This window comes from Nicotiana sylvestris, chromosome 12 (assembly GCF_000393655.2).
Source record: "Nicotiana sylvestris chromosome 12, ASM39365v2, whole genome shotgun sequence".
Classification (NCBI taxonomy): Eukaryota; Viridiplantae; Streptophyta; class Magnoliopsida; order Solanales; family Solanaceae; genus Nicotiana; species Nicotiana sylvestris.
The window spans coordinates 59,344,243-59,370,479 of record NC_091068.1 but is presented as its reverse complement, the minus strand read 5'-3'; the positions used below and the strand labels follow the sequence as shown (position 1 = coordinate 59,370,479).

At 37.8% G+C, this 26,237-nt stretch overlaps 3 protein-coding genes across 3 annotated transcripts; 1 reads left to right on the top strand and 2 right to left on the bottom strand.

The window, feature by feature from the left end:
- Positions 1-214: 214 nt before the first annotated feature.
- LOC138883093 (uncharacterized) lies at positions 215-1,003 on the bottom strand. Its single transcript, XM_070163752.1, has one exon. It carries the CDS (start codon positions 1,001-1,003, stop codon positions 215-217), a length of 789 nt encoding a protein of 262 aa, XP_070019853.1.
- A 14,089-nt stretch (positions 1,004-15,092) lies between these two features.
- On the top strand, positions 15,093-16,212 carry LOC104226641 (uncharacterized). The gene has a single exon (XM_009778670.2). It carries the CDS (start codon positions 15,175-15,177, stop codon positions 15,895-15,897), a length of 723 nt encoding a protein of 240 aa, XP_009776972.1. The 5' UTR covers positions 15,093-15,174; the 3' UTR covers positions 15,898-16,212.
- Positions 16,213-21,253: 5,041 nt separating this feature from the next.
- LOC104226642 (uncharacterized) lies at positions 21,254-24,208 on the bottom strand. The gene is made up of 3 exons (XM_009778673.2): positions 24,028-24,208; positions 21,785-22,480; positions 21,254-21,610 (listed from the first exon to the last, which is right to left on the bottom strand). Exons 2-3 carry the CDS (start codon positions 22,391-22,393, stop codon positions 21,398-21,400), a joined length of 822 nt encoding a protein of 273 aa, XP_009776975.1. The 5' UTR covers positions 22,394-22,480; positions 24,028-24,208; the 3' UTR covers positions 21,254-21,397.
- Positions 24,209-26,237: the final 2,029 nt, after the last annotated feature.

Genomic DNA, 26,237 nt, shown 5'->3' with positions numbered 1-26,237 from the left:
GTACTATAGTAGTAAAATTATTAATGGCAGGTAGCAAATATACATTTTCAAGCCATGCTTGTTGAACTACAGTTGTAAACGTAGGGTGTGTAGTCCAAATAGTTTCAAACCTAAAGATATTTTTATGAGGTAAAGGACAGTGTTGAAGTTCAAATTTTATAGGACAATGGTCTGAATGTGTGCGAGGAAGATGTGTAACCAGTGCATCAGGGTATTATTTAAGCCAATCATAATTAGTCGTAATACGATCAATACGTTCAAGTATATTATAACTATTATGCCTACCATTTGTGCAGGTATAACGACTGCCTTTGTATCCTAAATCCGTTAATCGTGAATAATTTAGGCAGTCTAATAGTTTGTTAGCTCTAGAATTATTAATAGATAAACCACCAAATTTATCATTTGCATGCAATATCTTATTAAAATCACCACCTAGTAACCAAGGACTCTTATAATGATCATATACATGCATTATATTTTGCCATAACGATTGTCTAGTTGCTAAGTCAGTACTAGCATAGATGGCAGTAAACAAAAAAGTAAATGGAAAGGGAAGCACATGAATATGACAATGGATTTCCTGAGGTAATGGCCACTTGTTCCACATGAATCGCATCTGAAAGCCATAAAAGAGCAATCCTCCTGACTGTCCAATGGCAGAAACTTCAATTAAGCCATTAAAATTAAAATCCTCCTTAACCGTTTGATGGCTTTGACGGTGAGTTTCCAACAAAACAACCAATGAGGGTCTATTGTAGTCCAGTAAGGAACGAAAATTTCTTCTAAAATCATCTGACTGAGCACCCCCACAATTCCAAATAATAAAATTCATATAGCTAAGGGTGTCAGGTTCTGGACTGGTCGTGTGATTCGTGTGGCTGCTTGATTGCCCCGGGCGAATTAGAAACGTGGGAAGTAGAAGCATGGCATACTTCCCCACGTATGGATTTGTAGTTGGCCTTAGTCTAAATGATGCTTTAAGTAGATTCGGAGGGCACATTATGTATATCTTTCTTTTGTACTCCTCCTTCTATACAAAAGACCCTGATTCCGTCAAGACATGAGTGAATTGGTCGTGTTTCTCTATTGTAAACGATTGCTACTTCTAGTTCTGCCTGAAAGTTGATGTCTTGTTCTACTAGATTGGGAACATGGGGTGGTGAGTTCGTTGGTGATGGAGTTGGAGTTGGAGGTGTTAGTGGTTCCAGTGGAATATTTGTTGGTGGAGTCGTATAGGGTTGGATCCATGGTGTGGCAGGAGTGGGTGGTGGATAAAATGGCATGTGGAGAAGATGTGGGTGGAGATGTAAGGGATCCCAGTATGGTGTTGGTAGAGGAATTGGTTGATAAGGAGCAAGGTATGGTGCTTGCATCATTGACCAATAGTATCTTGTATAAATCTCTGTTCCTAACTGCATGCCTTCCACTACGATCTGTGCTAGGTCCCTTGGATGGTTTATTAGAATTGTCACTTCTTGGTGATTCACCTCCATCGTAAAGGTTAAGGCATGATTCTGTAAGCCTTTCGCTAGCCACGAAGTGAGCTGTGTTGGTGCATGTGGGGTTTGTGCTGTGTAAATGTTGGCCCAAGAACAGGTGAAGTTTTGAAGAATGACAAATGAACTCAGTCATGGACCAGGTCCATCTTGTGAAGTACTGTCATGATCAACCTACACATATGAGATGCACGTGAAGGAGATAAGTCCTATTGATCAAGCAGCAATATCTCTTGATCTGATCGAAAAGGTTGCATATTGGATAAGGGGAGAAAGTCTCCTTATATGAAGAGAACACAATCCGGATTAAGAGAGTGTTAGAGTTTGATATCTTCAAGGACTCAACTACGATAGAAGATCAGAAATTGAGTCTCAATCAAACTCTGACATCTAACCTATTAAATGACAGTGATTGTTCTCTTTTACAGATATTGCACAAACACAGAAGTTAAACAAAATTGAAAGCAAAAGAGCAAGGCAATTTTGCAAGCAATTTGTGTGAGATTTGAGTGTGCACTCTTGAAGCTACTTGAACGAGATAGAAGAACCAGTTCCATTGTGTTTTTTCTTATTCTAGTTCAATTGTAGTAGGTGGTTTAAAGTTGTACCTTTCAGCTTTCATAGAAGCAATTGTATTAGGTATTTTGAGTGTTCAAGTTATAAGCTAAGTTGAAGTTGTCGCAATAGTTGAGATTGTGTGCTACAACGGGATTAGAGGTAATCCTTAGGTTTACAAAGAGTTTTGTAAATGTTGTTTTGGCTTAGTGATTTTAGTGGAAGTTTGGGAAAATTCTACTAAGTAGTAGGTCGTGGTTTTTTTACCTTTTGAGCCAGGTGTTTTCCACGTAAAAATCTCTATGTTCTTTACTTTATGTACTTTTTATTCCGCAAGTAATTGTTAGAACACCTAGAAGAACCAGGTTCTTCTAGAGCAAAAATTGGGTACCATACAAATCACCCCCCTCTTATGTGGTATTGACGTTTAAAAAATCAATTGGTATCAGAGCGGGTTATCCTTGAAGAGGGTAACACCTTAGGAAAGATCAACATGAGTGTACCACCTGGGAATTGGGAAGGGCAATCTACTGCTAGGCCTCCACTCTTCAATGGTCAGTACTATTCGTGGTGGAGGAACAGAATGAGGGATCACATCATAGGAGAAGACTATGAACTCTGGGATATAGTCACTGATGGTCCTCTAGCAACTACTAAGAAGAATGCTGAAGGAGTGGATATGCCAAAGACAAGAGCTGACTAAACTGCTGAATACCTGAAGAAGTGGGAGAAGAATGTCAAGGCGAAGAAATGGCTTGTATGTGAACTAGGTCCAGATGAGTATAGTAGAATTCAAAGTTGTACCACTGCTAAGGAAATTTGGGACACTTTGCAGGTGGATCATGAAGGAACGCCTCAGGTGAAGAGGTCCAGAGGAACACTGTTGTATTCTTAGTATGAGAATTTTACCATAAAGGAAGGAGAAACTATTCAAAAGATGTATACAAGGTTCACCACACTGATAAATGAACTTAAGTCTCTTGGAAGGATTATTCTTGAAGAAGACAAAATTGAGAAGATTTTGACAAGGATTCTGTCAGTCTCTTGGGAAAGCAAAATCACTGCTATTCAGGAATCAAAGAACATTTCTACCCTCAAGCTGGATAAACTAATTGGAAACCTTACAGCCTATGAACTGAGAAGGCAAACTAAGAAAATGGATGCACCAAAGAAGGAAAGAAGTCTGGCTCTCAGAATTTCTGAAGGTTCAGATCTGGAGGATGAAGAAATGGCTATGATCACAAGAGATTTCAAAAACTACATGATGAGAGGAAAGGATTCTTCAAGAGGTACAACCTTCAACAAACCAAGGGCTCTTGAGAAACAGACCAATGAGGGTTGCTACAAGTGTGGTAAGACTGATCACATAATCAAGAATTGCCCTCAATGGGAAATTGAGTGGAAGAAGGAAAGGGCTGAACGAAGGAATAGGAAGAAGGAATAGGTTCAACCAAAAAGGAACAAAGGATTAACAAAGGCTATGGTTGCTTCCTGGGGAGAAATATCAGATGAGGACTCAGAAGATGAAACTGGATATGAACAAGCACTTATGGCCATCGGAGAATCAGATGATTAACAAGAGGTAAGTATTCTTCATCACAAAGACAAGATTAAATTCATGTCTAAAGAAAGGTTGTCTGAGCTACTGCTAGACTTCATTGATGAGTCTGAGATAATTAACAATGAGAAGGAATAGTTGTCTAGGGAATGTATGATCCTAAAAATCAAGTGCAAAAATCTAGAGTCTAGGGCTAATGAGAGTGAAAGTGAAAATACTGAGTTGAAGAACCAGGTTCTTGAACTTGACACTAGTGTCTTAGAACTTAGGTCTAAGAACTTAAAACTGAAACTAGGAACAGGAAAGAAGAAAACTGATCACACACATCTCACCCTAGAAGAAAACTTAGGAAAAAGGAAGGATGAGCTGTATAGGAAAGATGAGCAGATAAGAGTATTAAAAGAAGATCTAGGGAAGGTAAAACATGAACTAGACAGAACTTGCAAATGGAAAAAGGCTTCTGATGCACTCTCCTGGCTACAAGAACATCACAGTAGCAACAAAAGATGACTTGGTTATAGGACTCAAGCGCCTAAGTGAGATCCTAAAAGCAAGTACCTCACTCTTCCTGAGAACAAAATTTGCACACACTGTGGCAAGACTGGCCATTACAAAAATGAATGTAATGCAAAAGAAAGGCCAGTCAAAAGAACAAAACTTTTGTTCAAGAAACAAATAGGCTGCCTGGGTGGGATAGAAGGAATCTGATTTATCCCTTTGCCCATAGAAAGGGACCCAAACTAGTTTGGGTTCCTAAGACTAACCCCTGATTTCTTTTTGCAGGTCCAAGTGAAGGGAAGCAGCCAAATATGGTACATGGATTGTGGCTGCTCAAAACATATGACTGGAAGCAAGAACCAGTTCCTTTCACTTGAGACTTAAGGGGAGGCAATGTCTCCTTTGGAAATGGGAAGAAAAGTGAGATCATTGGGGTTGGAAAGGTAGGTAAGACAGACTCTCACTCCATTAAAAATATCTACTTGATAGATGGCTTGAAATACAGCCTGATCAATGTGTCACAACTATGTGACAGAGGTAACCGTGTAGCATTCACCTCTACTAAATGCTTTATGATTAACCTTACCACTGACAAGATTATTTTGCAGGAAAAAAGAGTTAACAATATTTACATTGTAGATTTGTCTACTCTCTCAGAAAATAAACTAACCTGCCTAAGTGTGCTGGATAGTGATCCCCTCCTGTGGCACAAAAGTCTTGGTCATGCCAGTCTGAATCAGCTAAACAAACTAGTTTCTAAGGACTTGGTGATAGGTTTACCCAACATCAAGTTCAAAGAAGACAAAGTTTGTGAGGCCTGTGCAAGGGGGAAGCAGGTAAGATCATCTTTCAAAAGCAAGAAAATAGTAAGCACAACCAAGTCATTGGAACTGGTCCATATGGATCTTTGTGGTCCAATGAGAACCGTGAGTAGAGGAGGAAAGAAATATGTATTGATACTTGTTGATGATTATTCTAGATTTACCTGGGTACTATTTCTAACATCTAAAAATGAAGCATTTGACATGTTCACTGCCTTTGTTAGAAAAACTCAGAAACAATTAGGAAATCAACTTGCATCAATCAGGTCTGATCATGGAACTGAATTTGAAAATGCTATGTTTGCTGAATTTGTGATGAAAATGGTATAGTTCATAACTTCTCTGCTCCTAGGACCTCTCAACAAAATGGAGTAGTTGAAAGAAATAACAGGACTCGTGAAGACATGGTTAGGACTATGCTTCTTTCTAGTAAACTGCCTCATAGCTTCTGGGCAGAAACTGTAAACACTACATGTTACATTATCAATAGATGCATGACTAGACCTCTTGTAGAGAAGACTCCCTATGAGTTACTTAAAGGGAGAAAACCAAATATATCTCATCTTAGGGAATTTGGATGCAAGTGCTTTGTGCATAATAATGGAAAAGACTCCCTAGGTAAGTTTGATCCCAGAAGTGATGAGGGAGTATTCTTGGGATATTCTTCACATAGCAAAGCATATAAAGTGTTCAATAAAAGAACTTTGTGTGTAGAAGAAAGTGTACATGTAGTATTTGATGAAACTAACATTCTTTCTGAGAGACAGGAACATGAAGATAAAGCCATTGAATTGGTAAAGGATTTGACTGAAGCCTCAGCACAAGTCAAAGTGGCACCAAAAGAAGGAAAAGGTGATGGAACATGTTCTTCCATCCAGGGCAATCTGACAATGGGAATTGATCAAAGAGGAATTGAAATAAATCCCCTAAAAGAACCTGTTTATGACCCTGTTCCTCAGCAACTGAACATCGGAGAAACATCTAGTAGAAACCAGTTGGTTGTGAAACCTCACAAGTATCAAAGTTCTCATCCTATTGAGAACATTATCACTGATCCAACTTCTGGAGTCAAAACTAGATCACAATCAAAGAATCTGTATGCTTTTGATGCCTTTTTATCTCTTATTGAACCTAAAAATATTGTTGAGGATTTGCATGATGCAGATTGGGTGAATGCAATGCAAGATGAACTCAATTAGTTCGAGAGAAGTCAAGTTTTGCATCTAGTTCCAAGACCTAAGGACAGATTAGTTCTTGGTACAAAATGGGTCTTCAGAAACAAACTTGATAAAGATGGAACAGTTACAAGAAACAAGGCAAGACTGGTGGTCCAAGGTTACATCCAAGAGGAGGGCATAAATTATGATGAGACTTTTGCTCTAGTTGTAAGACTAGAGGCAATCAGACTCCTCATAGCCTTTGCAGCACACATGGAATTTACTCTTCGTCAGATGGATGTCAAAAGTGCCTTCCTGAATGGCTACCTGAAAGAAGAAGTGTTTGTAAAACAACCTCCAGGGTTTGAGAGCAAAGAATGTCCTGAGCATGTGTACAAATTAGATAAGGCTCTCTATGGACTCAAGTAGGCTCCAAGAGCATGGTATGAATGACTGTCTAAATTCCTACTGGAGCATGGTTACAAAAAAGGCAAAATTGACAGTACCTTATTCTTAAGGGAAAAAGGTAAGGATCTCGTTGTGGTACAAATATATGTTGATGACATAATCTTTGGGTCCACCACTGATAAGGTAAGTAAGGACTTTGCAAAATTAATGGGGAGTGAGTTTGAAATGAGTATGATGGGTGAGCTTAACTTCTTCTTAGGCTTGCAGATCAAACAAAGTCCTAATGGAACCATGATCCATCAGCAAAAGTATGCAAAAGAGCTTATCAAAAAGTTTAAAATGAAAGAATCAAAAGAAATAGACACACTCATTGCAACTCCCACTAAATTAGATATTGATGAACCTGATTCATCAGTTGATCAAAAGTTGTATAGGGGTATGATTGGTTCACTCTTGTATCTTACTGCTAGCAGACCTGACATTATTTTCAGTGTAGGGCTTTGTGCTCGTTTTCAGGCAAATCCAAAAGAGTCTCACTTGACTGTTGTCAAGAGGATACTAAGATATCTGAAAGGCACCACTGATCTATGTCTTTGGTACCCGAAAGATAGTAATTTCAATCTAGTAGGATATGTTGATACTGATTATGCAGGTTTCCTAGTGGATAGGAAGAGCACCTCAGGTATGGCTCACTTTCTTGGTTCATGTCTTGTATCTTGGGCCACTAAAAAGCAAAATTCAGTGGCCTTATCCACTGCTGAAGCTGAATATGTTGTTGTTGCATCTTGTTGTGCTCAATTGTTATGGATCAAAAAACAGCTGGTAGATTTTGGCATTGAAGTTGGTTGCATTCCCATATTCTTTGATACCACTAGTGCTATAAGTATGACAAAGAACCTTGTTCATCATAAGAGACTAAGCACATAGATATTAGACACCATTTCTTAATAGATAACTATGAGAAAGGATTGATCTCCATAGAATTTTGTGCTACTGATAAGCAAATTGCTGACATCTTCACTAAAGCACTGAGTAGAGAAAACTTTGAAAGGAACAGGTTGGAATTAGGGATGATTAAGATCACCTAATAGGTCCAGCTCAGAACACACAATGAAAATATATATAAATTGAAAACAAAAATATTTTTTTGGCTAGGAATTCTGAACCTGTGTAAATATCTAGATTAATTCTTACTCAGCTTCATACTTTAATTAGTATACTCCTGTGACATGTGTATATATAACTCACTGATCTCTTACAACATTTTCTCTATTATGGCATTTGAAGCATGTTCAAGAGAGTTCTATATGAAGAACCTGGTTCATCAGTATGGGTTCATATGAAAGCTCAGGTATGTTTTCTATACTCTGTACAATTAGAAAGATTAATAATTCAATTATGAGCAGAAGTCCTATACTTGTTAAATTCCTAGAAAATTCTATCCGTTGAGCATTGAAACAGTTTCGTCCATCTAGAACTCTAAACCGTGATTTTTGCCTAATATCTAGGGAAGCCAAATCTATCATTAAAATTCTGGAATTTCAGTTTGATTAGACTTCTATTTGACCCTTGAAGCTGTCATTACTTACTTAATGTCTAATTCACTTTAAATACACACCACATCTCCAGTCTTCTTCATAATTCTAAAACCGTCAAAAATTCCTCTTCAATTCTAATTGCCCTCTTCTCCAAAATTCCCAAATTCTCTCAAGAAACAAAAAATCATGTTTAACCCACAAGATCATCCTGGCAGTCCTCCACCACCATCTCCCTCAAATTCATCCTCATCTACTCCACCAAGTGCATCTCCAAAACCTAGGTTTTGAAGGCAGAAAATGCTTGCTCGAAAGACTGTAGCATTTGGGGCTTTGAGGAAGGTTTTAAATGAAAGGTTGAAAGCTATCCAAGTGAAAGAAAGCCCAGCTCCAAAGTCTGATCTAGCTCTGAGTCTAAATCCTTTCAATCCGCGACTGAGGGAGATGGACATGGGTCTTCTGGCTCTGAAAAGACTTAAGAATCTCCTTCTGAGGTAAGTTCTTCTATGGTTGAAAACTTAGAAACTAGATTTGTTCTGGTTGGACCCATTAGGGATGTTGAGTTGCCTGAGATGAGTAGGAGTGGAGGTAAAAAGAAGTTTGAAAAAGAAAAAGAGATAGAGGGTGCATGTGGTGAAGAGAAGGGAAAAGGGAAGGGAGCAGTTCTTGCTATATGTGGGGTTGCACAAGATAGGTTAGATGAGAGTGGCATGAAGTCAGAGGGAAGTGGTTATGGGGAAGCAGCTGAGGGGTTGGTTCATCTAAGCAAACAAAGAGATGAACTCGTTTTATCTACTGAAGAAACATTGGCTGACCTACTAAAAAAGGTTGGGGCAAGTTATGACCCAAAGAAATGCAAAGTTACTACACCTAAAGCCCCAAATGTTCCCAATCTATCCAAGAAAAGAAAAAGCCACATCCCCAACACCTACTGCCTCTTCAGTGCCTAGGGGTAGAGCCATAAGAAGTAGGGTAAAACAGAGTGAAGCTGATCTACAAAAGGCTTTAGAAGAAAGCAAGAAAAGAAAAAAGATAAGGGAAAGGGAAAGGTTGCAGAATCCTCAGAGGCTGTTGAGGAAGAAGAGATGGAACTGGTCCATCAAGAGAGGGGTACAACAGTGGAGGTTCCTACACTCAAGCCTAAGAAATCCAAGACTTCCTCTAAGAAGTCGTCCTTTGTGCCTGTAGCTGCTGAACCCACACTAGCCAAGAGGACAAGATCTGCAGTGAAAGATAAACAAACCAAAGTTTCTGATGATGATGATTGGAGTGGAGAAGAAGAAGAAGAAGAAGAAGAAGAAGAAGAAGAAGAAGAAGAAGAAGAAGAAGAAGAAGAAGAAGAAGAAGAAGAAGAAGAAGAAGAAGAAGAAGAAGAAGAAGAAGAAGAAGAAGAAGAAGAAGAAGAAGAAGAAGAAGAAGAAGAAGAAGAAGAAGAAGAAGAAGAAGAAGAAGAAGAAGAAGAAGAAGAAGAAGAAGATGATGATGATGATGATGATGATGATGATGATGAATCTGAGAAGGAATAGGATAAGCTTGCCATTTTTGGCAGAAGAAAAATCTTAAAAGGTAGATTGTTGAAGGACCTGGTGGAACCACACTAGCCAAGAGGACAAGATCTGCAGTGAAAGATAAACAAACCAAAGTTTCTGATGATGATGATTGGAGTGGAGAAGAAGAAGAAGAAGAAGAAGAAGAAGAAGAAGAAGAAGAAGAAGAAGAAGAAGAAGAAGAAGAAGAAGAAGAAGAAGAAGAAGAAGAAGAAGAAGAAGAAGAAGAAGAAGAAGAAGAAGAAGAAGAAGAAGAAGAAGAAGAAGAAGAAGAAGAAGAAGAAGATGATGATGATGATGATGATGATGATGATGATGATGAATCTGAGAAGGAATAGGATAAGCTTGCCATTTTTGGCAGAAGAAAAATCTTAAAAGGTAGATTGTTGAAGGACCTGGTGGAACCAGGGATGATGAGATTGGTAGACTCCTTGGCTGCTCAGGGATGGAAGGACATGGTCCTTTAGATGGAAGGTAGGCTAGCTAGAAATGAGTTGATTGAATTTATGGAAAATGTTGCTGTTAAGGATGGAGTTGTCAGTAGCCATGTGAAGGGAGTTCAAGTGCAGTTTGATGTTGTAAAACTGGGAGAGGTTCTGGACATACCCTCTGAAGGGTTTGATGATATACTAGGCAAAGGTGGCCATGCCTGGACTCCCTCCCCACTGCCCTTGAAATCACCAAAAGGTTCTGCGATTTAGAGAATGTGAATGAAGCCAGAGCTGTGCAGAAAAGTGAGATGAGGCCTCAGCACAAGGTGGTGTTTGAATTTGTCAAAATGTTCTTATTGCCAAGACATGAGAGAAGGCACACTGCCAACTACATGGATCTGGTTCTTATGGAATGCTTGGAGAGAGGAAAGCAAATCAACTGGCTTACACTCATAGTCAACTGCTAGACAGGGTCATAAATGATTCCAAGGCTCATGCTACCCCATATGGCTTCATACTAACCACAGTTCCGGACAGGCTCAATGTGCCTCTAAAGAAATGGGAAATGGCCTCGAGCAAAGAACACTTTAGCATCAAAACTCTTCTTACTTGTGACTATCGAGTCAATGTCATCCCAGTTGAACCCGTTTCATCCTTGAGGACACCCATCAACAGCAAGGTTAGGACTTTATTTCAGGAATGTGCAGCTAAGGATGCTGAAATTGCTAGGCTCAAGGCTCGTGTGGTTGAAGTGGAAGCTGAGAGGGATGGTCTCAGAATTGAGCTTGCAAAAGAAAAGGAGAAGAATGATGGAATTCTTCAGAACATGCTGAATTTTCTCCAAACTCAACCCTCCAGTTCCTCCAAGCCTTAGGACTCCTAGTTTCTGTCTCCTGAACTAGTTTTAGTAACCCCAGTGACCCAGATTAGGGATTTTTCTGTTTTTTGCTCATGGTTTGGATGTTTTTCTTTCTTTTTGTGGATTATTAATGGCAATATATCTCTCTCAATGACAACTGCTGTTTTCTCTTGTTCAATGATTATTCTGATCTTGATAGTTTAAATATGTTTGTTTGATTACTGATGATTGCACCATGATTGCACTTGCAATTGCCCTAGTGGCCATGAGTACTTATTAAAATCTGGAATTCACATTGTGTATGCAACTTTTCGATGATGCCAAAAGGGGAAAGAGATATTGTGCTTTACATATTATTCTGGAATAAGTGATATTTATAACCTAATTAACCTGGTCCTTGATGAAAAGAAAATTTTCTAAAGTTTAGTGTTGATGGTTAAGCTGAGTTCTTACAGGTTTTTTGATCAGTAAAAAGCACAGAGTTTGTCATTGTCAAAAAGGGGGAATTTGTTGGCCAAAGAACATGTAAAGTTTTGAAGAATGACAAATGAACTTAGTCATGGACCAAGTCCATCTTGTGAAGCACTGTCATGATCAACCTACACATATGAGATGCACATGAAAGAGATAAGTCCTACTGATCAAGCAGCAATATCTCATTATCTGATCGAAAAGGTTGCATATTGGATAAGGGGAGAAAGTCTCCTTATATGAAGAGAACATAATCTGGATAAAGAGAGTGTTAGAGTTTGATATCTTCAAGGACTCAACTACGATAGAAGATCAGAAATTGAGTCCCAAACAAAATCTGACTTCTAACCTATTAAATGACAGTGATTGTTCTCTTTTACAGATATTGCACAAACGCAGAAGTTAAACAAAATTGAAAGCAAAAGAGCAAGGCAATTTTGCAAGCAATTTGTGTGAGATTTGAGTGTGCACTCCTGAAGCTACTTGAACGAGATAGAAGAACCAGTTCCATTGTATTTTTTCTTATTCTAGTTCAATTGTAGTAGGTGGTTTAAAGTTGTACCTTTCAGCTTTCATAGAAGCAATTGTATTAGGTACTTTGAGTGTTCAAGTTATAAGCTAACTTGAAGTTGTCGCAACAGTTGAGGATGTGTGCTACAACGTGATTAGAGGTAATCCTTAGGTTTACAAAGAGTTTTGTAAATGTTGTTTTGGCTCAGTGATTTTAGTGGAAGTTTGGGAAAATCCTACTGAGTAGTAGGTCATGGTTTTTTCATCTTTTGAGCCAGGTATTTTCCACGTAAAAATCTCTATGTTCTTTACTTTATGTACTTTTTATTCCGCAAACAGTAATTGTTAGAACACCTAGAAGAACCAGGTTCTTCTAGAGCGAAAATTGGGTACCACACAAATCATCCCCCCCTCTTGTGTGGTATTGACGTTTAGAACATCAGTAAATGATAGTTTTGGGTTCCATTATCAGTTGTGGTGGAGGGTGGGAGAATGGAGTTAGTAAAAGGTTGTGGTGGAGACGATGAGGCGTTTGTCTGGGTGTATTTTGTGATCTGCGAAGGTAAGTTAGATTTGGTGAAAATATTTTCTATATTGATGGATTGAGATGGTGGTGTAATTGTAGTGTTGGAATTAGTGGTATGAAGAAGGTCCAAATCTGAGTGAACTATAGATTGAGTTGATTGTATGGTAGGTTTGGGCGGTTTGAATGACTGATTTTTTGGTTGTGTGTTGAAGTGGTTTGAAGGGGTGGAGAGCTCATCATACCCTAGTTGCATGGAAGGTATAGGGTTAGTCATTAGTGTTGGTAAACCAGCGGTGGGGTGATTGGGTAGAGAATGTATTAGGTTTTCTTGGGGTGAGGAGTAATGAGTGTTTGGAACAAGGAATATGGTTTGCATGTGGGAGAGCCTATCGTGTCTATTTGCATGGCTTGGCATTGGCTCCTTTTGTGATTGGGCCGACTGGAAAGCCACTTGATTGGAGATTAAGGGAGGGAGTAGATTATTATTAGTTATTGCATTACTTTGATTGGGCTGATTCAAATCCATGTGTATTAATGTAGCAAATTTATTATTCGTTAGTATATGGGTTATAGGTGGTTGAGAAGTATTAGAAGGATTAAGTATAGGATTAGTACTATTAAGAGATAATTTTGTAAATGATAGATTATTAGGGGTAGTAGAGACATACTTACCTGAAGCATTTGTAGGAGTAGCATCCAACTGTGTTACTGCTTGCATTTGATTTACCTTGGGAGGATTAGTTGGTATGGAGCTTTTCCGTTTGGGAAATTGCACTGTCTTCCATTCCTCAGTGGGCTTAACATGATTAGGTGATAAACTAGGGGTGGGATTGGTTGAAGAATTAATATTTTGATCTTGTATATAGGTACAAACCCTTTGATTATGTCCCATCTGACCACACTTAGTATATAATAAGTTTAGGCCTTCGTAAAGGATATTTTGCTTATGAGTTCCAAGGCAAATATGTGTACGTAAAGGTTGGTCTACCGGTATTTCAACACATAACCTGGCATATCTTCCTCGAGTTGTGGAGGAAGTACATGTATCAACTGTTAACAATTTTCCAATTTTGTTACCTACTTTCTGAAGAATTTGAAAATTATAAAATTCCATAGATAATTCAGGTAATCGCAACCATATAGCAGAGTAATTGATTTTTGTTTCAAAGGCCATAAATTTAGGTTCCCATTAACGAACCGATAGAAAGTGATTTAAAATGAACCAAGGTCCATCATCTAGCGCATGATTTTTATTTTCTTCTTTTTGGAATTTAAGAAGAAAAAATCCAATCCTAAATCAATTAGAGGTAGATTTTCAGTAGGTTGCCATAACGTATAGATTTTTTGCCTAAGTATTTGATGTGCTACCTTTCGACCATATACCTTTACAATTACTGCATGTTGCCATGGTTGATATATCCTATTTTTCTCCTCAAGAGAAATAGGAATGAAATTTGATGGATCGGTTGGGGCATCCACTTCATCATTTAGCACCAAGCCAAATTTTGATAATTCATGTGATGCAGTTGGTGCAGTAGTATCATTTGAAGAGATTAGGGTATTGAGATAAGATTTTTTAGTAGGAAAGGTAGTATTTTCTGGAGGCTCTATGGAACCAATCATCATGGTAGTGTCCAAAGTGGTAGGAATAGTGATAGGGGATGGTAAAGACATTGATTGAGGTGGAAGACAGGATATTCGGTGACTTTGGAGGGATGAAGGAAGGCGATGGGGAGTTAGTAGTAGAGAGCATAATTTTTTTTTCTCGAAGTTGATCCCTGTGTCCGTTATTCATATTTGTATGCAACACTTAATTCAAAAATAGAATCTAGGATTGTTGGTGTTGTATTGGTTACTTCATTTGTTGTAGGAGTTCAATCACCTCATCTAATTTTTACCTTAAGTGTGTCCTACATTTGTTTGGTTACTTCATTTGTTGTAGGAGTTCAACCACCTCATCTAATTTTTACCTTAAGTGTATCCTACATTTGTTAATATCTTTTGTTTAGCTTGACAATTTAGGAGTCTTGCTTCTTAATTTATATACTTTCTCCTGTTGTCTCATTAGAGTATTTTTTTTTAATTTAATAAAGTATTTTTTTTCCAACAACAATAGCCTTGGTCATGACAAAACCATCAAAAAGGATGAAAAGAACCTACACCAAAAATATTATCTACAAATATTAGATGAGCTATGCTTGATTACATATTTGTACCGCATAAAATTAAAATAGATAAATAAAAATTTCATGCACCTAATTAACCTTTGAATATTTATTTTAGTAGATTCAAATAATATCCAATCATTTTGACCTCGATAAACATGTCACTATTAGACGATCCCCATTAATCATTTACAAAAAAGTTGTACGTTGTTCTTATTTAAAATTATTTATTCAAAATTTTATTTTACTAATACTCATATTATTTTACAAAATAGTATACTATATGACTTGACATATACGTGCAGCACGTGTCGAGAAACTAGTATTATATAATATTAAAAAAATACTACATAAGTTATTCTATTATTTTTCTTATTGAACCAATCAAATACTCTATTATGTTATACATAATTTAGATTAATCATTTGGCTATTACCAAACGAGCCCTTAAGGTAATGTGACCTCCTTCCGCTCTGCCGTGCCCATCAAGAAAATCAAACCCTACCAATTTTCCTTTTCTCTCTCTCAAACGCCCCCCCCCCCCCCCCAAAATTACTACAACCAAACATTCGCAACCCTTCTTTCATCATTATCAAACCTCATCTACCCACCCACTCTCCCCCACCCAGAAACCATGAAAATGAGAAACAAAGGTAAAGTTCATCCTTCCCCTTCTTCTACATCAAACAGAGACACTCTCTCTGTACTAAATCTCTTACCTGCTGCTATTCTCGCTATAGCTTCAGTCCTCTCTCTTGAAGACCGTGAAGTCTTGGCTTATATGGTCACTAGGTCCCTCAAACCCACTACTCCTTCTCCCAAATTTTCCAAGAAGAAATTCATTACCCACAAATCCCCTGTTTTTGACTGCGAATGTTTTGATTGTTACACTAGCTATTGGTTTAAGTGGGACTCGTCTCCTAATCGTGAGTTAATTCATCAAGCCATTGAAGCTTTTGAGGAGCATTTGAGCAGTAATGAACACTACTCCAAGAAGAACCGTAACAACAAGAAAAGGGACAAAATTTCTCGCCGTAGCAATGGGATTGTAAAGTCGCCTTCATCTGGGTTACATTCTTATATTGAAGAAGAAATAATCTTGCCTCATGAGGTTGAAGATGACTTTGTTCATGTTTTGCCAGAAGTTACTGATTTTTCGCCGGGAAATGGTGGAAATGAGGAGGAGGAGAAGGAGTCGCAGGTGAAGGATGTGGCGGTGCCGTTGCCGGAAACTACAGTACTGACGCGTGGAACGGCGGCGAATGGCGGCCATAAGGGTTTAGCTAGAAAGGTGTTGCCGGACGTGTTAGGGTTATTTAATTCGCGTTTGTGGAATCTTTGGAGTCCGAAAGTGTGAAAGAAAAGTTCCACTATTTTGTTTCTCGAATTTCAAGAAAAGAGGAAAATGGGATTTTTCTCTTTACCATTTTCTTTAAAAGTTAGAGAAAAGAGGAGGAATATATGTGTCTACTACCTGTATGTTAGGTCTTTGTATTGGCCATTTATTCCATTAGTTTTGTTATTTTTGACATTTTTATTGGCCAGCACCAGAAGTTATTTTCCAGTTAGATGGTCTGAATGTTATTATTAAATCAATCTTTCCCGTGTAAGGTACGTAGATTTATTGGTACTATTACTCTAAAAGTTCAATTCCTATATTTGTAGTTTTTGCTTAGTGATTAAGTATAGTGAGTTGGTGAAACTATTTTGCTTAAAAAGGGGCAAATCATATGAAATGTGACACATGAATTTCTGCTATCTATAATGCTGAGTGTGACAGTAGAATAAACTTTTCTGATCAACTATGGAGTCGCTAGCCACTAGGTAGGACTTGCCTACTTTCTAGTATTCGGTTACTCTTTAATTGCAATTTTCCCTGCTTTCTGTTTATTCTTGCTGGGTGACTAATCATTTACCCCCTTTTGAAGTGGCATTTACATCTGTCTTCATATCAAGCTTTTCTTAATCTAGACGGTGGACTTTGCTATATTTTGGTTTGCACTTGAATTAAAACTGCACCGAACGTCTTAGTACTAGTGTCTACTCGTTCATAGGGAAAAACTTGGCAAAATACATGAACTTATGCGACTAAATATTCTCTTTGTTCTAAATATATTTTCTGGAATTCAGTAGTTATGCTAGTATGATTTTGGACCACTAATTCAAGATGTGGGTTGGCGAATAGCTTTGTGGAAGTTGCTGAAGATTATGTTTTACTTCTCTTATGGCAGATCACAACTACTTGGATGTTGCTAGCAAAACTGTTGGAGTCAAAATATTTGTATACTTCATAGGTCATATTATCATTAATACTTGAAAGAACTCCATAGATCATTATGTTTGTTCCAAATAAGTGGTTCACTGGTTTTACTTATGCAAGCTTTTATCTTCTTCTTCGGAGTCCGGAACCTAAATATTATATTTTTTACTCAAATTACGTTAATAGTAAAAAAAATATATCTATATATAGCGTGCAATTACAATACGCTATACCTTAACGGTAACTTTTGCCGTTAAGGTATAGCGTGTTGTAATTGCACGCTATATGGCCTGACAATTTGACTGTCATATATAGTGTCTTGTTATTGTACGTTATATATAGCGTTTTCTTTTCATACGCTATACCCCCATTTAAATACTGCCCTTCGTCGTCTTCCCCGACCACCCTTTTCCCCATTTTTTTTTAAATCCCACTGTTTCTGGTCCCCCCCAGTGCCCGTTCTTAAAAAAAAAAATTGGGCCACTCCCGTCACACAAAAGGTTAAGAACGTAGATCCCACATCGTAGTAGAGCATTGTATTATTGTGGTTTAAGTCCTTCGTCTTCAAATTTTCACACAAAACACTTACTACATCAAGGTATTTCGATTTATTTTATCTCCAAACTTGTATAATAATGTATATCACTACCTATTGAATGTGTTTCCATGTCGTTTTGTGTTTTATTTGCGAAACTAGTATGTTATATTTATCCGGACTTAGATATTAGTGTTCTAAAAAAATGTAAAATTAAGATTTAATTTTTTATGTTAATATCCGAATTTAGATATTAGTGTTTCCATGTCGTTTTGTGTTTTATTTGCGAAACTAGTATGTTATATGTATTTTTGTTAATGTTATGTGATTAAAATGTATTTGTTGTTTATATTTAGTTTATTTATTAGCGTAGTAAAATGTAGAAACTTTTAGCGTAGTAAACTGTATAGTATTTTAGCGTAGAATCCTTGTAGTTTAAGTATTTTTTATAATGGTAGGTTGTTATATATACCATTATAGCCACCCGATGACTGGGGGTTATCCGGAACCTGTCCGACAACCTCATTGTTTGGAACGTCTTCGACCTTGACGTACATATCCAACATATTTATTACAAGATATTCCCGCTATTCATTCGGAGTCCTCAGAAAATCCCTCAAAGTTTCATCATCGTAGATGTTTAACTCCGAGTAAAAAGCAGCCCCTTGCGGAGTGACGGAATACGGATATCTTTCGGTTACTTTAAGTATCACTGAACGTTTCCTCACACCCATTTTTTTGCATAACAACGACATCAATTTATCGTACTCTATTGTAAGTGGTAATTTAACATGACCCTGTGGAGATAAACTATACCTCACAGAGTTATTCTCCATCACAACCTCACCCCCCTCCCAATATAGTGAAACTCTTATTTTACGCTCTTCAGACATTACGAAAAAAATGCTTCAGAATTTAACAACAAGAAAAAATTGAACGGGACTTAGAATTTTATGTGAACGAATTTTCCTAAAATCCTAACCAATTTATATAAGAAATGGCTAGCCCGGGATATGGAAATTTTTTGCCGTATAGCGTTCTTTAAATATACGCTATACACATTTAAATTATTGTGTTTGCCAGTTCACTTATTGGTGAGTCCATATTCAGGGTATAGCATTTTTTTTTTGGTGCTATATGTATAGTGTATGAATACAAGACGCTATAACTTAACGGCAGACGTTACCGTTAATGTATAACGTCTTGTATTTGCACGCTATATATAGAAATGTATTTTTTTTAAACACCTATTAAGGTAATTTGAGTCCAAAAAAATAATATTTAGGTTCCGGACTCTCCTTCTTCAGTCCCAACTAAGGGTGTTAGAGGGGACGAGATAGGATGGGATGGGATGGGATGGGGGCGGGGAAAGGTGGGGAATTGGGATGGGCGAGACTAACGGGCCTGGACTAGGGGGATGGAATGTGTCACGATCCAAAATTCCAGCTCAGACCGTGATGGCGCCTAGTCGTACATGGCAAGCCAACTTACAATCAACAAAATATAAACCAAATTCCTTTAGTTAACAAAGTCATATCATAAATAAAGACAGGAATAATCTTAAAAAGCATAATATGGTCCAAACATGACCAAAACAGTACAACCCCAAAAATTACATGACACAAGTACACGAGCAACTATTGAATAAGTACAAGTTTGAATACATAATCGAAATTGTCTGAGAGAAAGAAAATCGACAGGAGATAAATAAGGATATGGACATGGGCACTGCAATACGAATCCATGAGGTGCAGCTCGCCTTAAGTCTCTAAGTAATCCCCTAGGCTCAACAAGTGGTTCCGCTGGAACCCGCCTGAGGATCTGCACAAAAAGATGTGCAAACGCATAGTATGAGTACACCACAGATAGTACCTAGTAAGTGTCAAGTCTAACCTCGAAGAACTAGTGGCTAGGCTATAAGCATCAAGATACTCACAACACAGACATAATAACAAAACTTGGAAGTGCAACAGTAAAGATCCTCATGAACAACGGATATCAAACAGTCGAAAGATATGAAGCATATTTTTCTAATTCAAGAGATAATCATGTCACTGCTTAGATATTCTGACTCGCGCATTATTTCAGACTCTCCTAGCAAAATTCTGAATATATTCGCCTTCTTGGCATGGACCTTCCTGGCCCCTAGATGAGCCTTGATGAAAGAATATGTGCGCATTTCAAAGGAATCGAACGAGTGCTCGGGTAGGAATGAATACCATGTCAAGGCCCCCCTCGTGAAGGTTTCTCCGAATTCTTCAACAGGACAGACTCAATTTCATGTTGAGCCAAGCTGTTTCCTTTCACCGCCGTTATATAAGTTGTGATGTGCTTGTCTGAAGTCTCATCATATTTCGGTACGTTGGACATTTTGAACTTTGTAATCAATTCTGGTGTTGCGCTCGTTTTGAACGGCAATTGTGTGTACTTCTTTGAGTTTGGCCCCTTCAATACTGGTGGTACGTCAGGAATTTGGTCCATTCGGACGTGGAATTCTTTCGCGTTCTGATCCATCCGCTTGTTTGTTTCCCTCATGAATTTCATGATCTCGATTTGGAAGGAATCATTGACGTTGTTGTTATCGGATCTGTTGCCGACCCTCCCCCGATTCCGTTGAAGCCAACTTCTCCCGTCAGGGTGTTGTTATCAACCCTTTGAGCTATTTGATTTACGGGAGCGTCCGGAGGAATAGGGCCTTTTACATTCGCATTGTTGGAGGGGCCTGACAATGTCTGCTTCAGTTTCGCCATGGCATGGTCTTGCATTGAGAGATGGCCCATGATGGCCTTTTATTGCTCCCTCAAGATCCTAACTGTTTCCGCAACGTGCTCGTCCTCAACGTCATCAGGAGTTATCTCCCGCAAATATTGGGATAACGCCCGCCATGGATCAGAGTTACTACGTCCTCCTCTTTGCGAGTGTTACCAATCGAATCCTTATGTTGAGCAGATTCTCTTGCGCCTCAACATTATTCTGATGTGATATCATTAGCTGCCATTTTTTCGATTTTTGCAATAAAACAAAGAATCAAACACGTTAGTAATAGATGCAAGAATCACTTCAATTACGCAGCTATCTAAGTCCCCGGTGGGTGCCAAACTGTTTACGCGTAAAACAGTACAATTGAATTTATAGTGTGGTTTATAAACAAGCGAATCGATTTGATCCCAAAAATGATAAATGAATTAAATAAAATGCAAGACAACGTTCAAATCGAGATAAAATAGCAGATAGCTTAATTCCGGAAGTAAGGCTTCTGAAGGCAGCAATAAAAATAATGTTAGACAAAAAATAAAATATTCTTTAATTTGAAAATAGCGTGTAACATAAGTTTGTCAGAATTTTCGTGTATTACAATGATTGTTAAAGCCACTATTTATAGCTATACATAGGGAGCTATAGGGAATAAGGTTCTAGGATCAAACCCCTCTTAAATGACAATAATGAGAGAACTATTGGTGAATATATAACAGCAGGTCATAAATACCAAAATTCTATGTAACAACTACGTATTATTTAATACTGAAAAATATTCTTCATTGATGAAGAGTATTCGTTTTCTCTTGTTGATAATATTCCATTTGGGATCTACCCGGTGTCAACCGTGTTGTCCTCGATCTTGATTTCCATTCGCTCTAACAACTACGTATTATTTAATACTGAAAAATATTCTTCATTGATGAAGAGTATTCGTTTTCTCTTGTTGATAATATTCCATTTGGAATCTACCCGGTGTCAACCGTGTTGTCCTCGATCTTGATTTCCATTCGCTCTATCATTCGAGCATTTAATATGAACCGATTTCACCTTACAAGAATCTTTTTAAGGTGGTTGTCAAATTAACATTAAGAAATACAGCGAGTTCCTTTTTCTTTCGTTCCTCTTATTCCAGTACTCTGGAACATTATTCATACATTCTCTTCGGATCACGATATTAACATCATATGAGCATCAAACAAAAACGTTTTCCGTGCATGACTAAAATATAACACAACACAAAACAGAAATAAAAATAGTCTATTACCCAGATAATAATGAAATCAAAAACATTGCACGTTTTGGCTAATCTGCCTTTTTATCTGTATGTTTTGCTCTGTTCATAACTTGGGATTGCTTATCTTCAGCTAACTTAGCATGAACCTCATTCCTGTCCCTGAAGTACTTCTCGAAAGCCCGTGGCAGAAACTGCGGAATCAAGAAACCAAACAGATTGATTGAAAAGTACACCAGATTACCCACTGCCAGCCCCTTCGCAAACCAATACCATGCCACATCCTGAAAGCAAAAGAAAAATTCCAACGGGTAAGTTACTTGTAATTAGCCTCCTCTAAAATGTTAATTTTTTTTAAATTACGTATATATACTAATATATGTTGATGTTGAACGAGAATCATGGCTCCGCCACTGCTTACATCGGGGTGATAAAATCAATCAATGTGCATGAATTACCTTGAAATGTGCGTTGGCGGGCAAAGTCTTGTTGATCCACACATGTTGTATCCAATCAATTAAGACAAAGATCCTCCGAACTGTATAAAGAAGTGGAACAAGCGCTCTAACTGGAGGAGAAAAGAGGGACAATCCACTAATAATATTCTCAGTTAGAATTTGAAAAGAGAGCAAGAACAAATGAGGCGTGGCAGAGTGGACCGCATGCTCATCTCCCCTCGCAAATCCACCCAAAACATATGCCAATGGCAAGAACAATCCAACAGTAGTGCCAGCAACCATATAAAGACGAAAAAATTTAGTGCCCTGAAATATTTCTTGAGAAGTTGAAGTTCTGCCTAGAGATGGAAAGGCGAATCGTGAAAGAAGTAAAAGATATGCAGATGCAAGAGCTGGGAAAATAAGATCAAGTAAAGGTACAAAACCACTGGCAGAGAAAACCATAATGAAAGCGACTAATTGCAGCTCAATTACTCGAAGTGATCCCATTACACCCACAGCTTGTTGCTGCGGATTTCGTTCCTTAATTTGCTGAGGTTTTGTTGAGGAAGATGTTGTCTCATGATCTGGCTCTGAACGAGGAGCCACAGCTAATGATACCCCTGACATTTTTAATTTCTCTATGCCTTTAATTGCCTTGTGAGATTCTAGTTCCGCCTATGGAAAACGAAGTTGTTATCAAATGTACCTGTCCTCCTGAAAAAAAAACCAGAAATCAGCACTCAACTCTTTTTTTAGAAAGATCTATCGCTATGTGCAGGGTTCGCAGGGTCCGGGAAAGAGCCGGACCACGAGGGTCTATCGCGTTAGGACCGAAATAATCAAGTGTCATACGGAAGCTAGCAAAGCAAACCTTGAGCGACGATAAATCATACAACAAAGGAGAAATATATCAAAAGAGACACAAACATTTAACGTGGTTTGGTCAACTGACCTACGTCCACCGCGAAAATGAGCAATCCACTATATAAAAAAAAAGTACAAAATATCGAGAGAATAACCTCACGAAGAGGCAAACACAAGTGACACACTAACACTTGTCCCATAAAGTTCTCCCCCTAAACACTACTCTCAAGCCCCTATGGCTACATTGTGGATGCTGCTAAATGAGAAGGACGGATCTCCAATTTATAGAACTCCAAACATTTTCCTACAAGAAAAAGTACTAGCCAAGTATAGGAGAATTATAATTTCCTTCTACAAAAAGAAAAACTCAATTAAGGTAATTATATTGCACTTTCCTTCAACAAATAGGAAAACCAAATATGGTAAGAAAATTATGGCAAACACCTAACATATCGTACTATGTAGCCTTACCCTACATTTCTCTAGGGGACCTTGGCCTATGATAAAGTAGTTGCTCCCATGTCACCAGGACGGGTTCTAAGCTCTCGCTATGCGCGGGGTCCGATTTTGTCTATCGTACGCAGTCTTGCCTTGTATTTCTGCTCAAACCCGTGACCACGGCTCAAACCCGTTAGAGCTAACTTTACGGGTAGGTTCCTCTCGGGAGACATGATGAAATAATAAAAACTATATTATCTATAACCGTTTAATGTTTTTTAGAAGATGGTCACATCACACACTTTATTATTGTAACAGAGTTGGGTTCAAGTCTCACTATCACGTACGATCAAAACGAAGTTTTTGCATGGATCGTGAAAAAAATTCAAATAAAACATAATCAAGTAATTACTTATAATAAGGAGTACACTAGTTAAACCATTAGATGATCACACTTCAACATGTTTGAGATATTATGTATACTTCTTACTTCTTAGGAGAAAATCATGTGGAACAAAATAAATTGGTACGACATGAATTGATGCAGCAGATGAGTCACTATACGTCCCAAGTGCTTTGGTGTATATTAGTTCAGAATCTATTGATGGATAATTAAACACTGGCAAACAAGAGTCTCTTTTTGCACGAAGACTTCTGTAATTTCCTCTTTTGCTATGATAAAAAAGATGTACTATGTTACTTTTGTTTCCTGCAATGATATATATTTCTACTTAGTGCTTCAATTAAAGACAACAAAGACGAAATTAAACATCGCAGTGACAGAGCATATTCCAATTCTGAATCTATAATCAAATCATAAAAATTACAAAAGAAAATAACAAATATAGCCATTACAATTAAGGAGTACTGGATTAAACAAAAAAGATAGAAAGGAAAAAAGGGATGTGCTGAAGCTTGAATATACTACGTACAAAGAAAGATAATGAAACAAAACTTACAGCAGCTGGAGAGAGGAAGAAATTGCGACAAAGACACGTACAAGTAGGGAGATTTCCTAGCCTTGATCATATCTTAGTTGCTCAGAAATTGAACACGTGTAACCATTTCTACGTGTCAAAGGGTGTACGTGGAAGAGTCTGAAAAGCATAGCAAGTACAGCAGGAGCTCTTTGTTTGGCCTTTTAATTTGTTTAGAAAAAAGAAAATGGTCTTACGTCGCTCTTTTCGGCCACTCTGTTTCAAAAGGCTAATGCTGCTCATGGCAAGATAAAGTTTTGGGTTTACTGCAAATCTGGGCTTATGTGGACAAATATCTATGGGCTTTAATTTGGCGTTTTGCCTTTTCTACAAATTTCAAGCTACTCTCAACAAAATCAGTCATTTTATATCCACAGATCCCTACAACATTAATTAGAAAATGACTATCATAATCAATTCGCTGCACATGTAACTATAAGTTTTTTTTTTACTATGAAACAATGTTTAACCTGACGCATGAGGAAAAGGAAGAAAAAAAAAAAGTACGTACAGTTAGCTAATTATAGGCGAGCAAAGCGTTGAAAGTACTTTGCGAGCATAACAAACCATGTTAATCAACAAATCAGATAGATCAAGTAGTTGAATTAACCAAAAATATGCAATAGGAGAGACGTTAATCCCATAACCCTGGAATATCTCCATCCTTATTGAGTTTGCTCCTAAGTATTTGTTTGCTCTTCTTGCATTTTTGTTCTCTTGACTGCTTCTAGTTTTCGTTGTAATTTTAGACAATAAAAATCACAATCATCTTCTTCAAAACCGCTTGAACAATTAACTCGTAAGTAGTTTAGTTTAGACAATAGTTGACTATAAATCCTTGTGGGAACGATACTTTCTCATTAATTTATTATTTGTCCACCACGTATACTTGCATGTCCGTTTGACCTCAACAAGTTTTTGACGTTGTTATTGGGGATTTAGAAATTAACTACTTGTCTGAAATAATGTTTTAATCGTTATTTGGTCGAGTTTTAATTTGTCTGTTGTTTTTCCTTCTACATGTGTTTACATTGAATGCTAAAAGAAGTAACAACCTAAACGATCTTCCTCCCTACGAATCTGAACTTGAAAAACTCTTTCATAATTTAAGGAGGAAGGCCGAAGCAAGAGCTAGAACTGCAGAGTTAGGCATCATAGTCCAACCACAACCAAAAAAGATAGTAGAAAATGATGAAAGACCAGTGATAGAGGTCGCAAGACCTAATCTCGCAAATATGACTCAAGCAATTATGAAACTGTCATGACCCCAAACTACCCCGGTCATGATGGTACCTATCACAGTACTAGGCAAGCCGAATCAACACAAATAACATAAATGTCTTTTGTAAATTCATTTCCAAATCAGTTATGAACACGAATCTTGCATTTAATTTAACAAAATACGCGGAATAAAACATGTACGCAAATACATCCACACCGCCCAGTCCTGGTGTCACTAGTCATGAGCCACTAAGATATTGTTCAGTACTATCTACTCAATACAAGAAGAAAAGACTGAAATAAATAACACTAAGGATAGGAAGGAGAAAGGCAGGGCTCCGAACATCGTGCAACTATCTTGCTATATTCGAAAATACACAAAAGCTGCTAAAAGCTCTCACTCTGATGCTCTGGTACCTAGATCTGCATACAGGGTGCAGGGAGTAATGTGAGTACGCCAACTCAGTAAGTAACCAAAGTAAATAAAGTCTAAGTGCAGTGGCGAACATTTAAATCATATACATAATCTAACATAAAATCTCAATGGAAAAATCAAAGTCAAATCTGTAGTTCAATTTCCAAACAACTCGTAAAACTTCAGTTTCAATGAAAGTTATTTAAAACATTTGTTCAATACATTTTCAATAGAGGCTCAGTATAAAGGAGAGTGAAAACAGTAATTTCATAAACAAGCCCCTTGGGCTAAGCATCGCTCCTATATATATAGCCCCTCGGGCAGCCTCTCAGTCACTCGTGACTCAACTCTCGTCAACCAACTCTCTCACTCAGCACTCCCGCTCAATAGATATCTTATAATAATAACCGTTGTGGTGTGCAGCCCGATCTGTAATATATATTCGACTACGCTCACTAGGGGTATGCAAACTCCGAAGGGGCTCCTTCAGCCCAAGCGCTATATCGCTGCGGCGTGCATCCCGATCCAACATATCGTTGCGGTGTGCAGCCCAATC

Coding starts and splice junctions, on each gene's coding strand:
- LOC138883093 (XM_070163752.1), bottom strand. CDS start 1,003: ATGTGCCCTCCGAATCTACTTAAAGCATCATTTAGACTAAGGCCAACT.
- LOC104226641 (XM_009778670.2), top strand. CDS start 15,175: ATGAAAATGAGAAACAAAGGTAAAGTTCATCCTTCCCCTTCTTCTACA.
- LOC104226642 (XM_009778673.2), bottom strand. CDS start 22,393: ATGTCAGGGGTATCATTAGCTGTGGCTCCTCGTTCAGAGCCAGATCAT. Junction 21,611..21,784: donor CCGCCAACGCACATTTCAAG/GTAATTCATGCA, acceptor TTTTGCTTTCAG/GATGTGGCATGGTATTGGTT.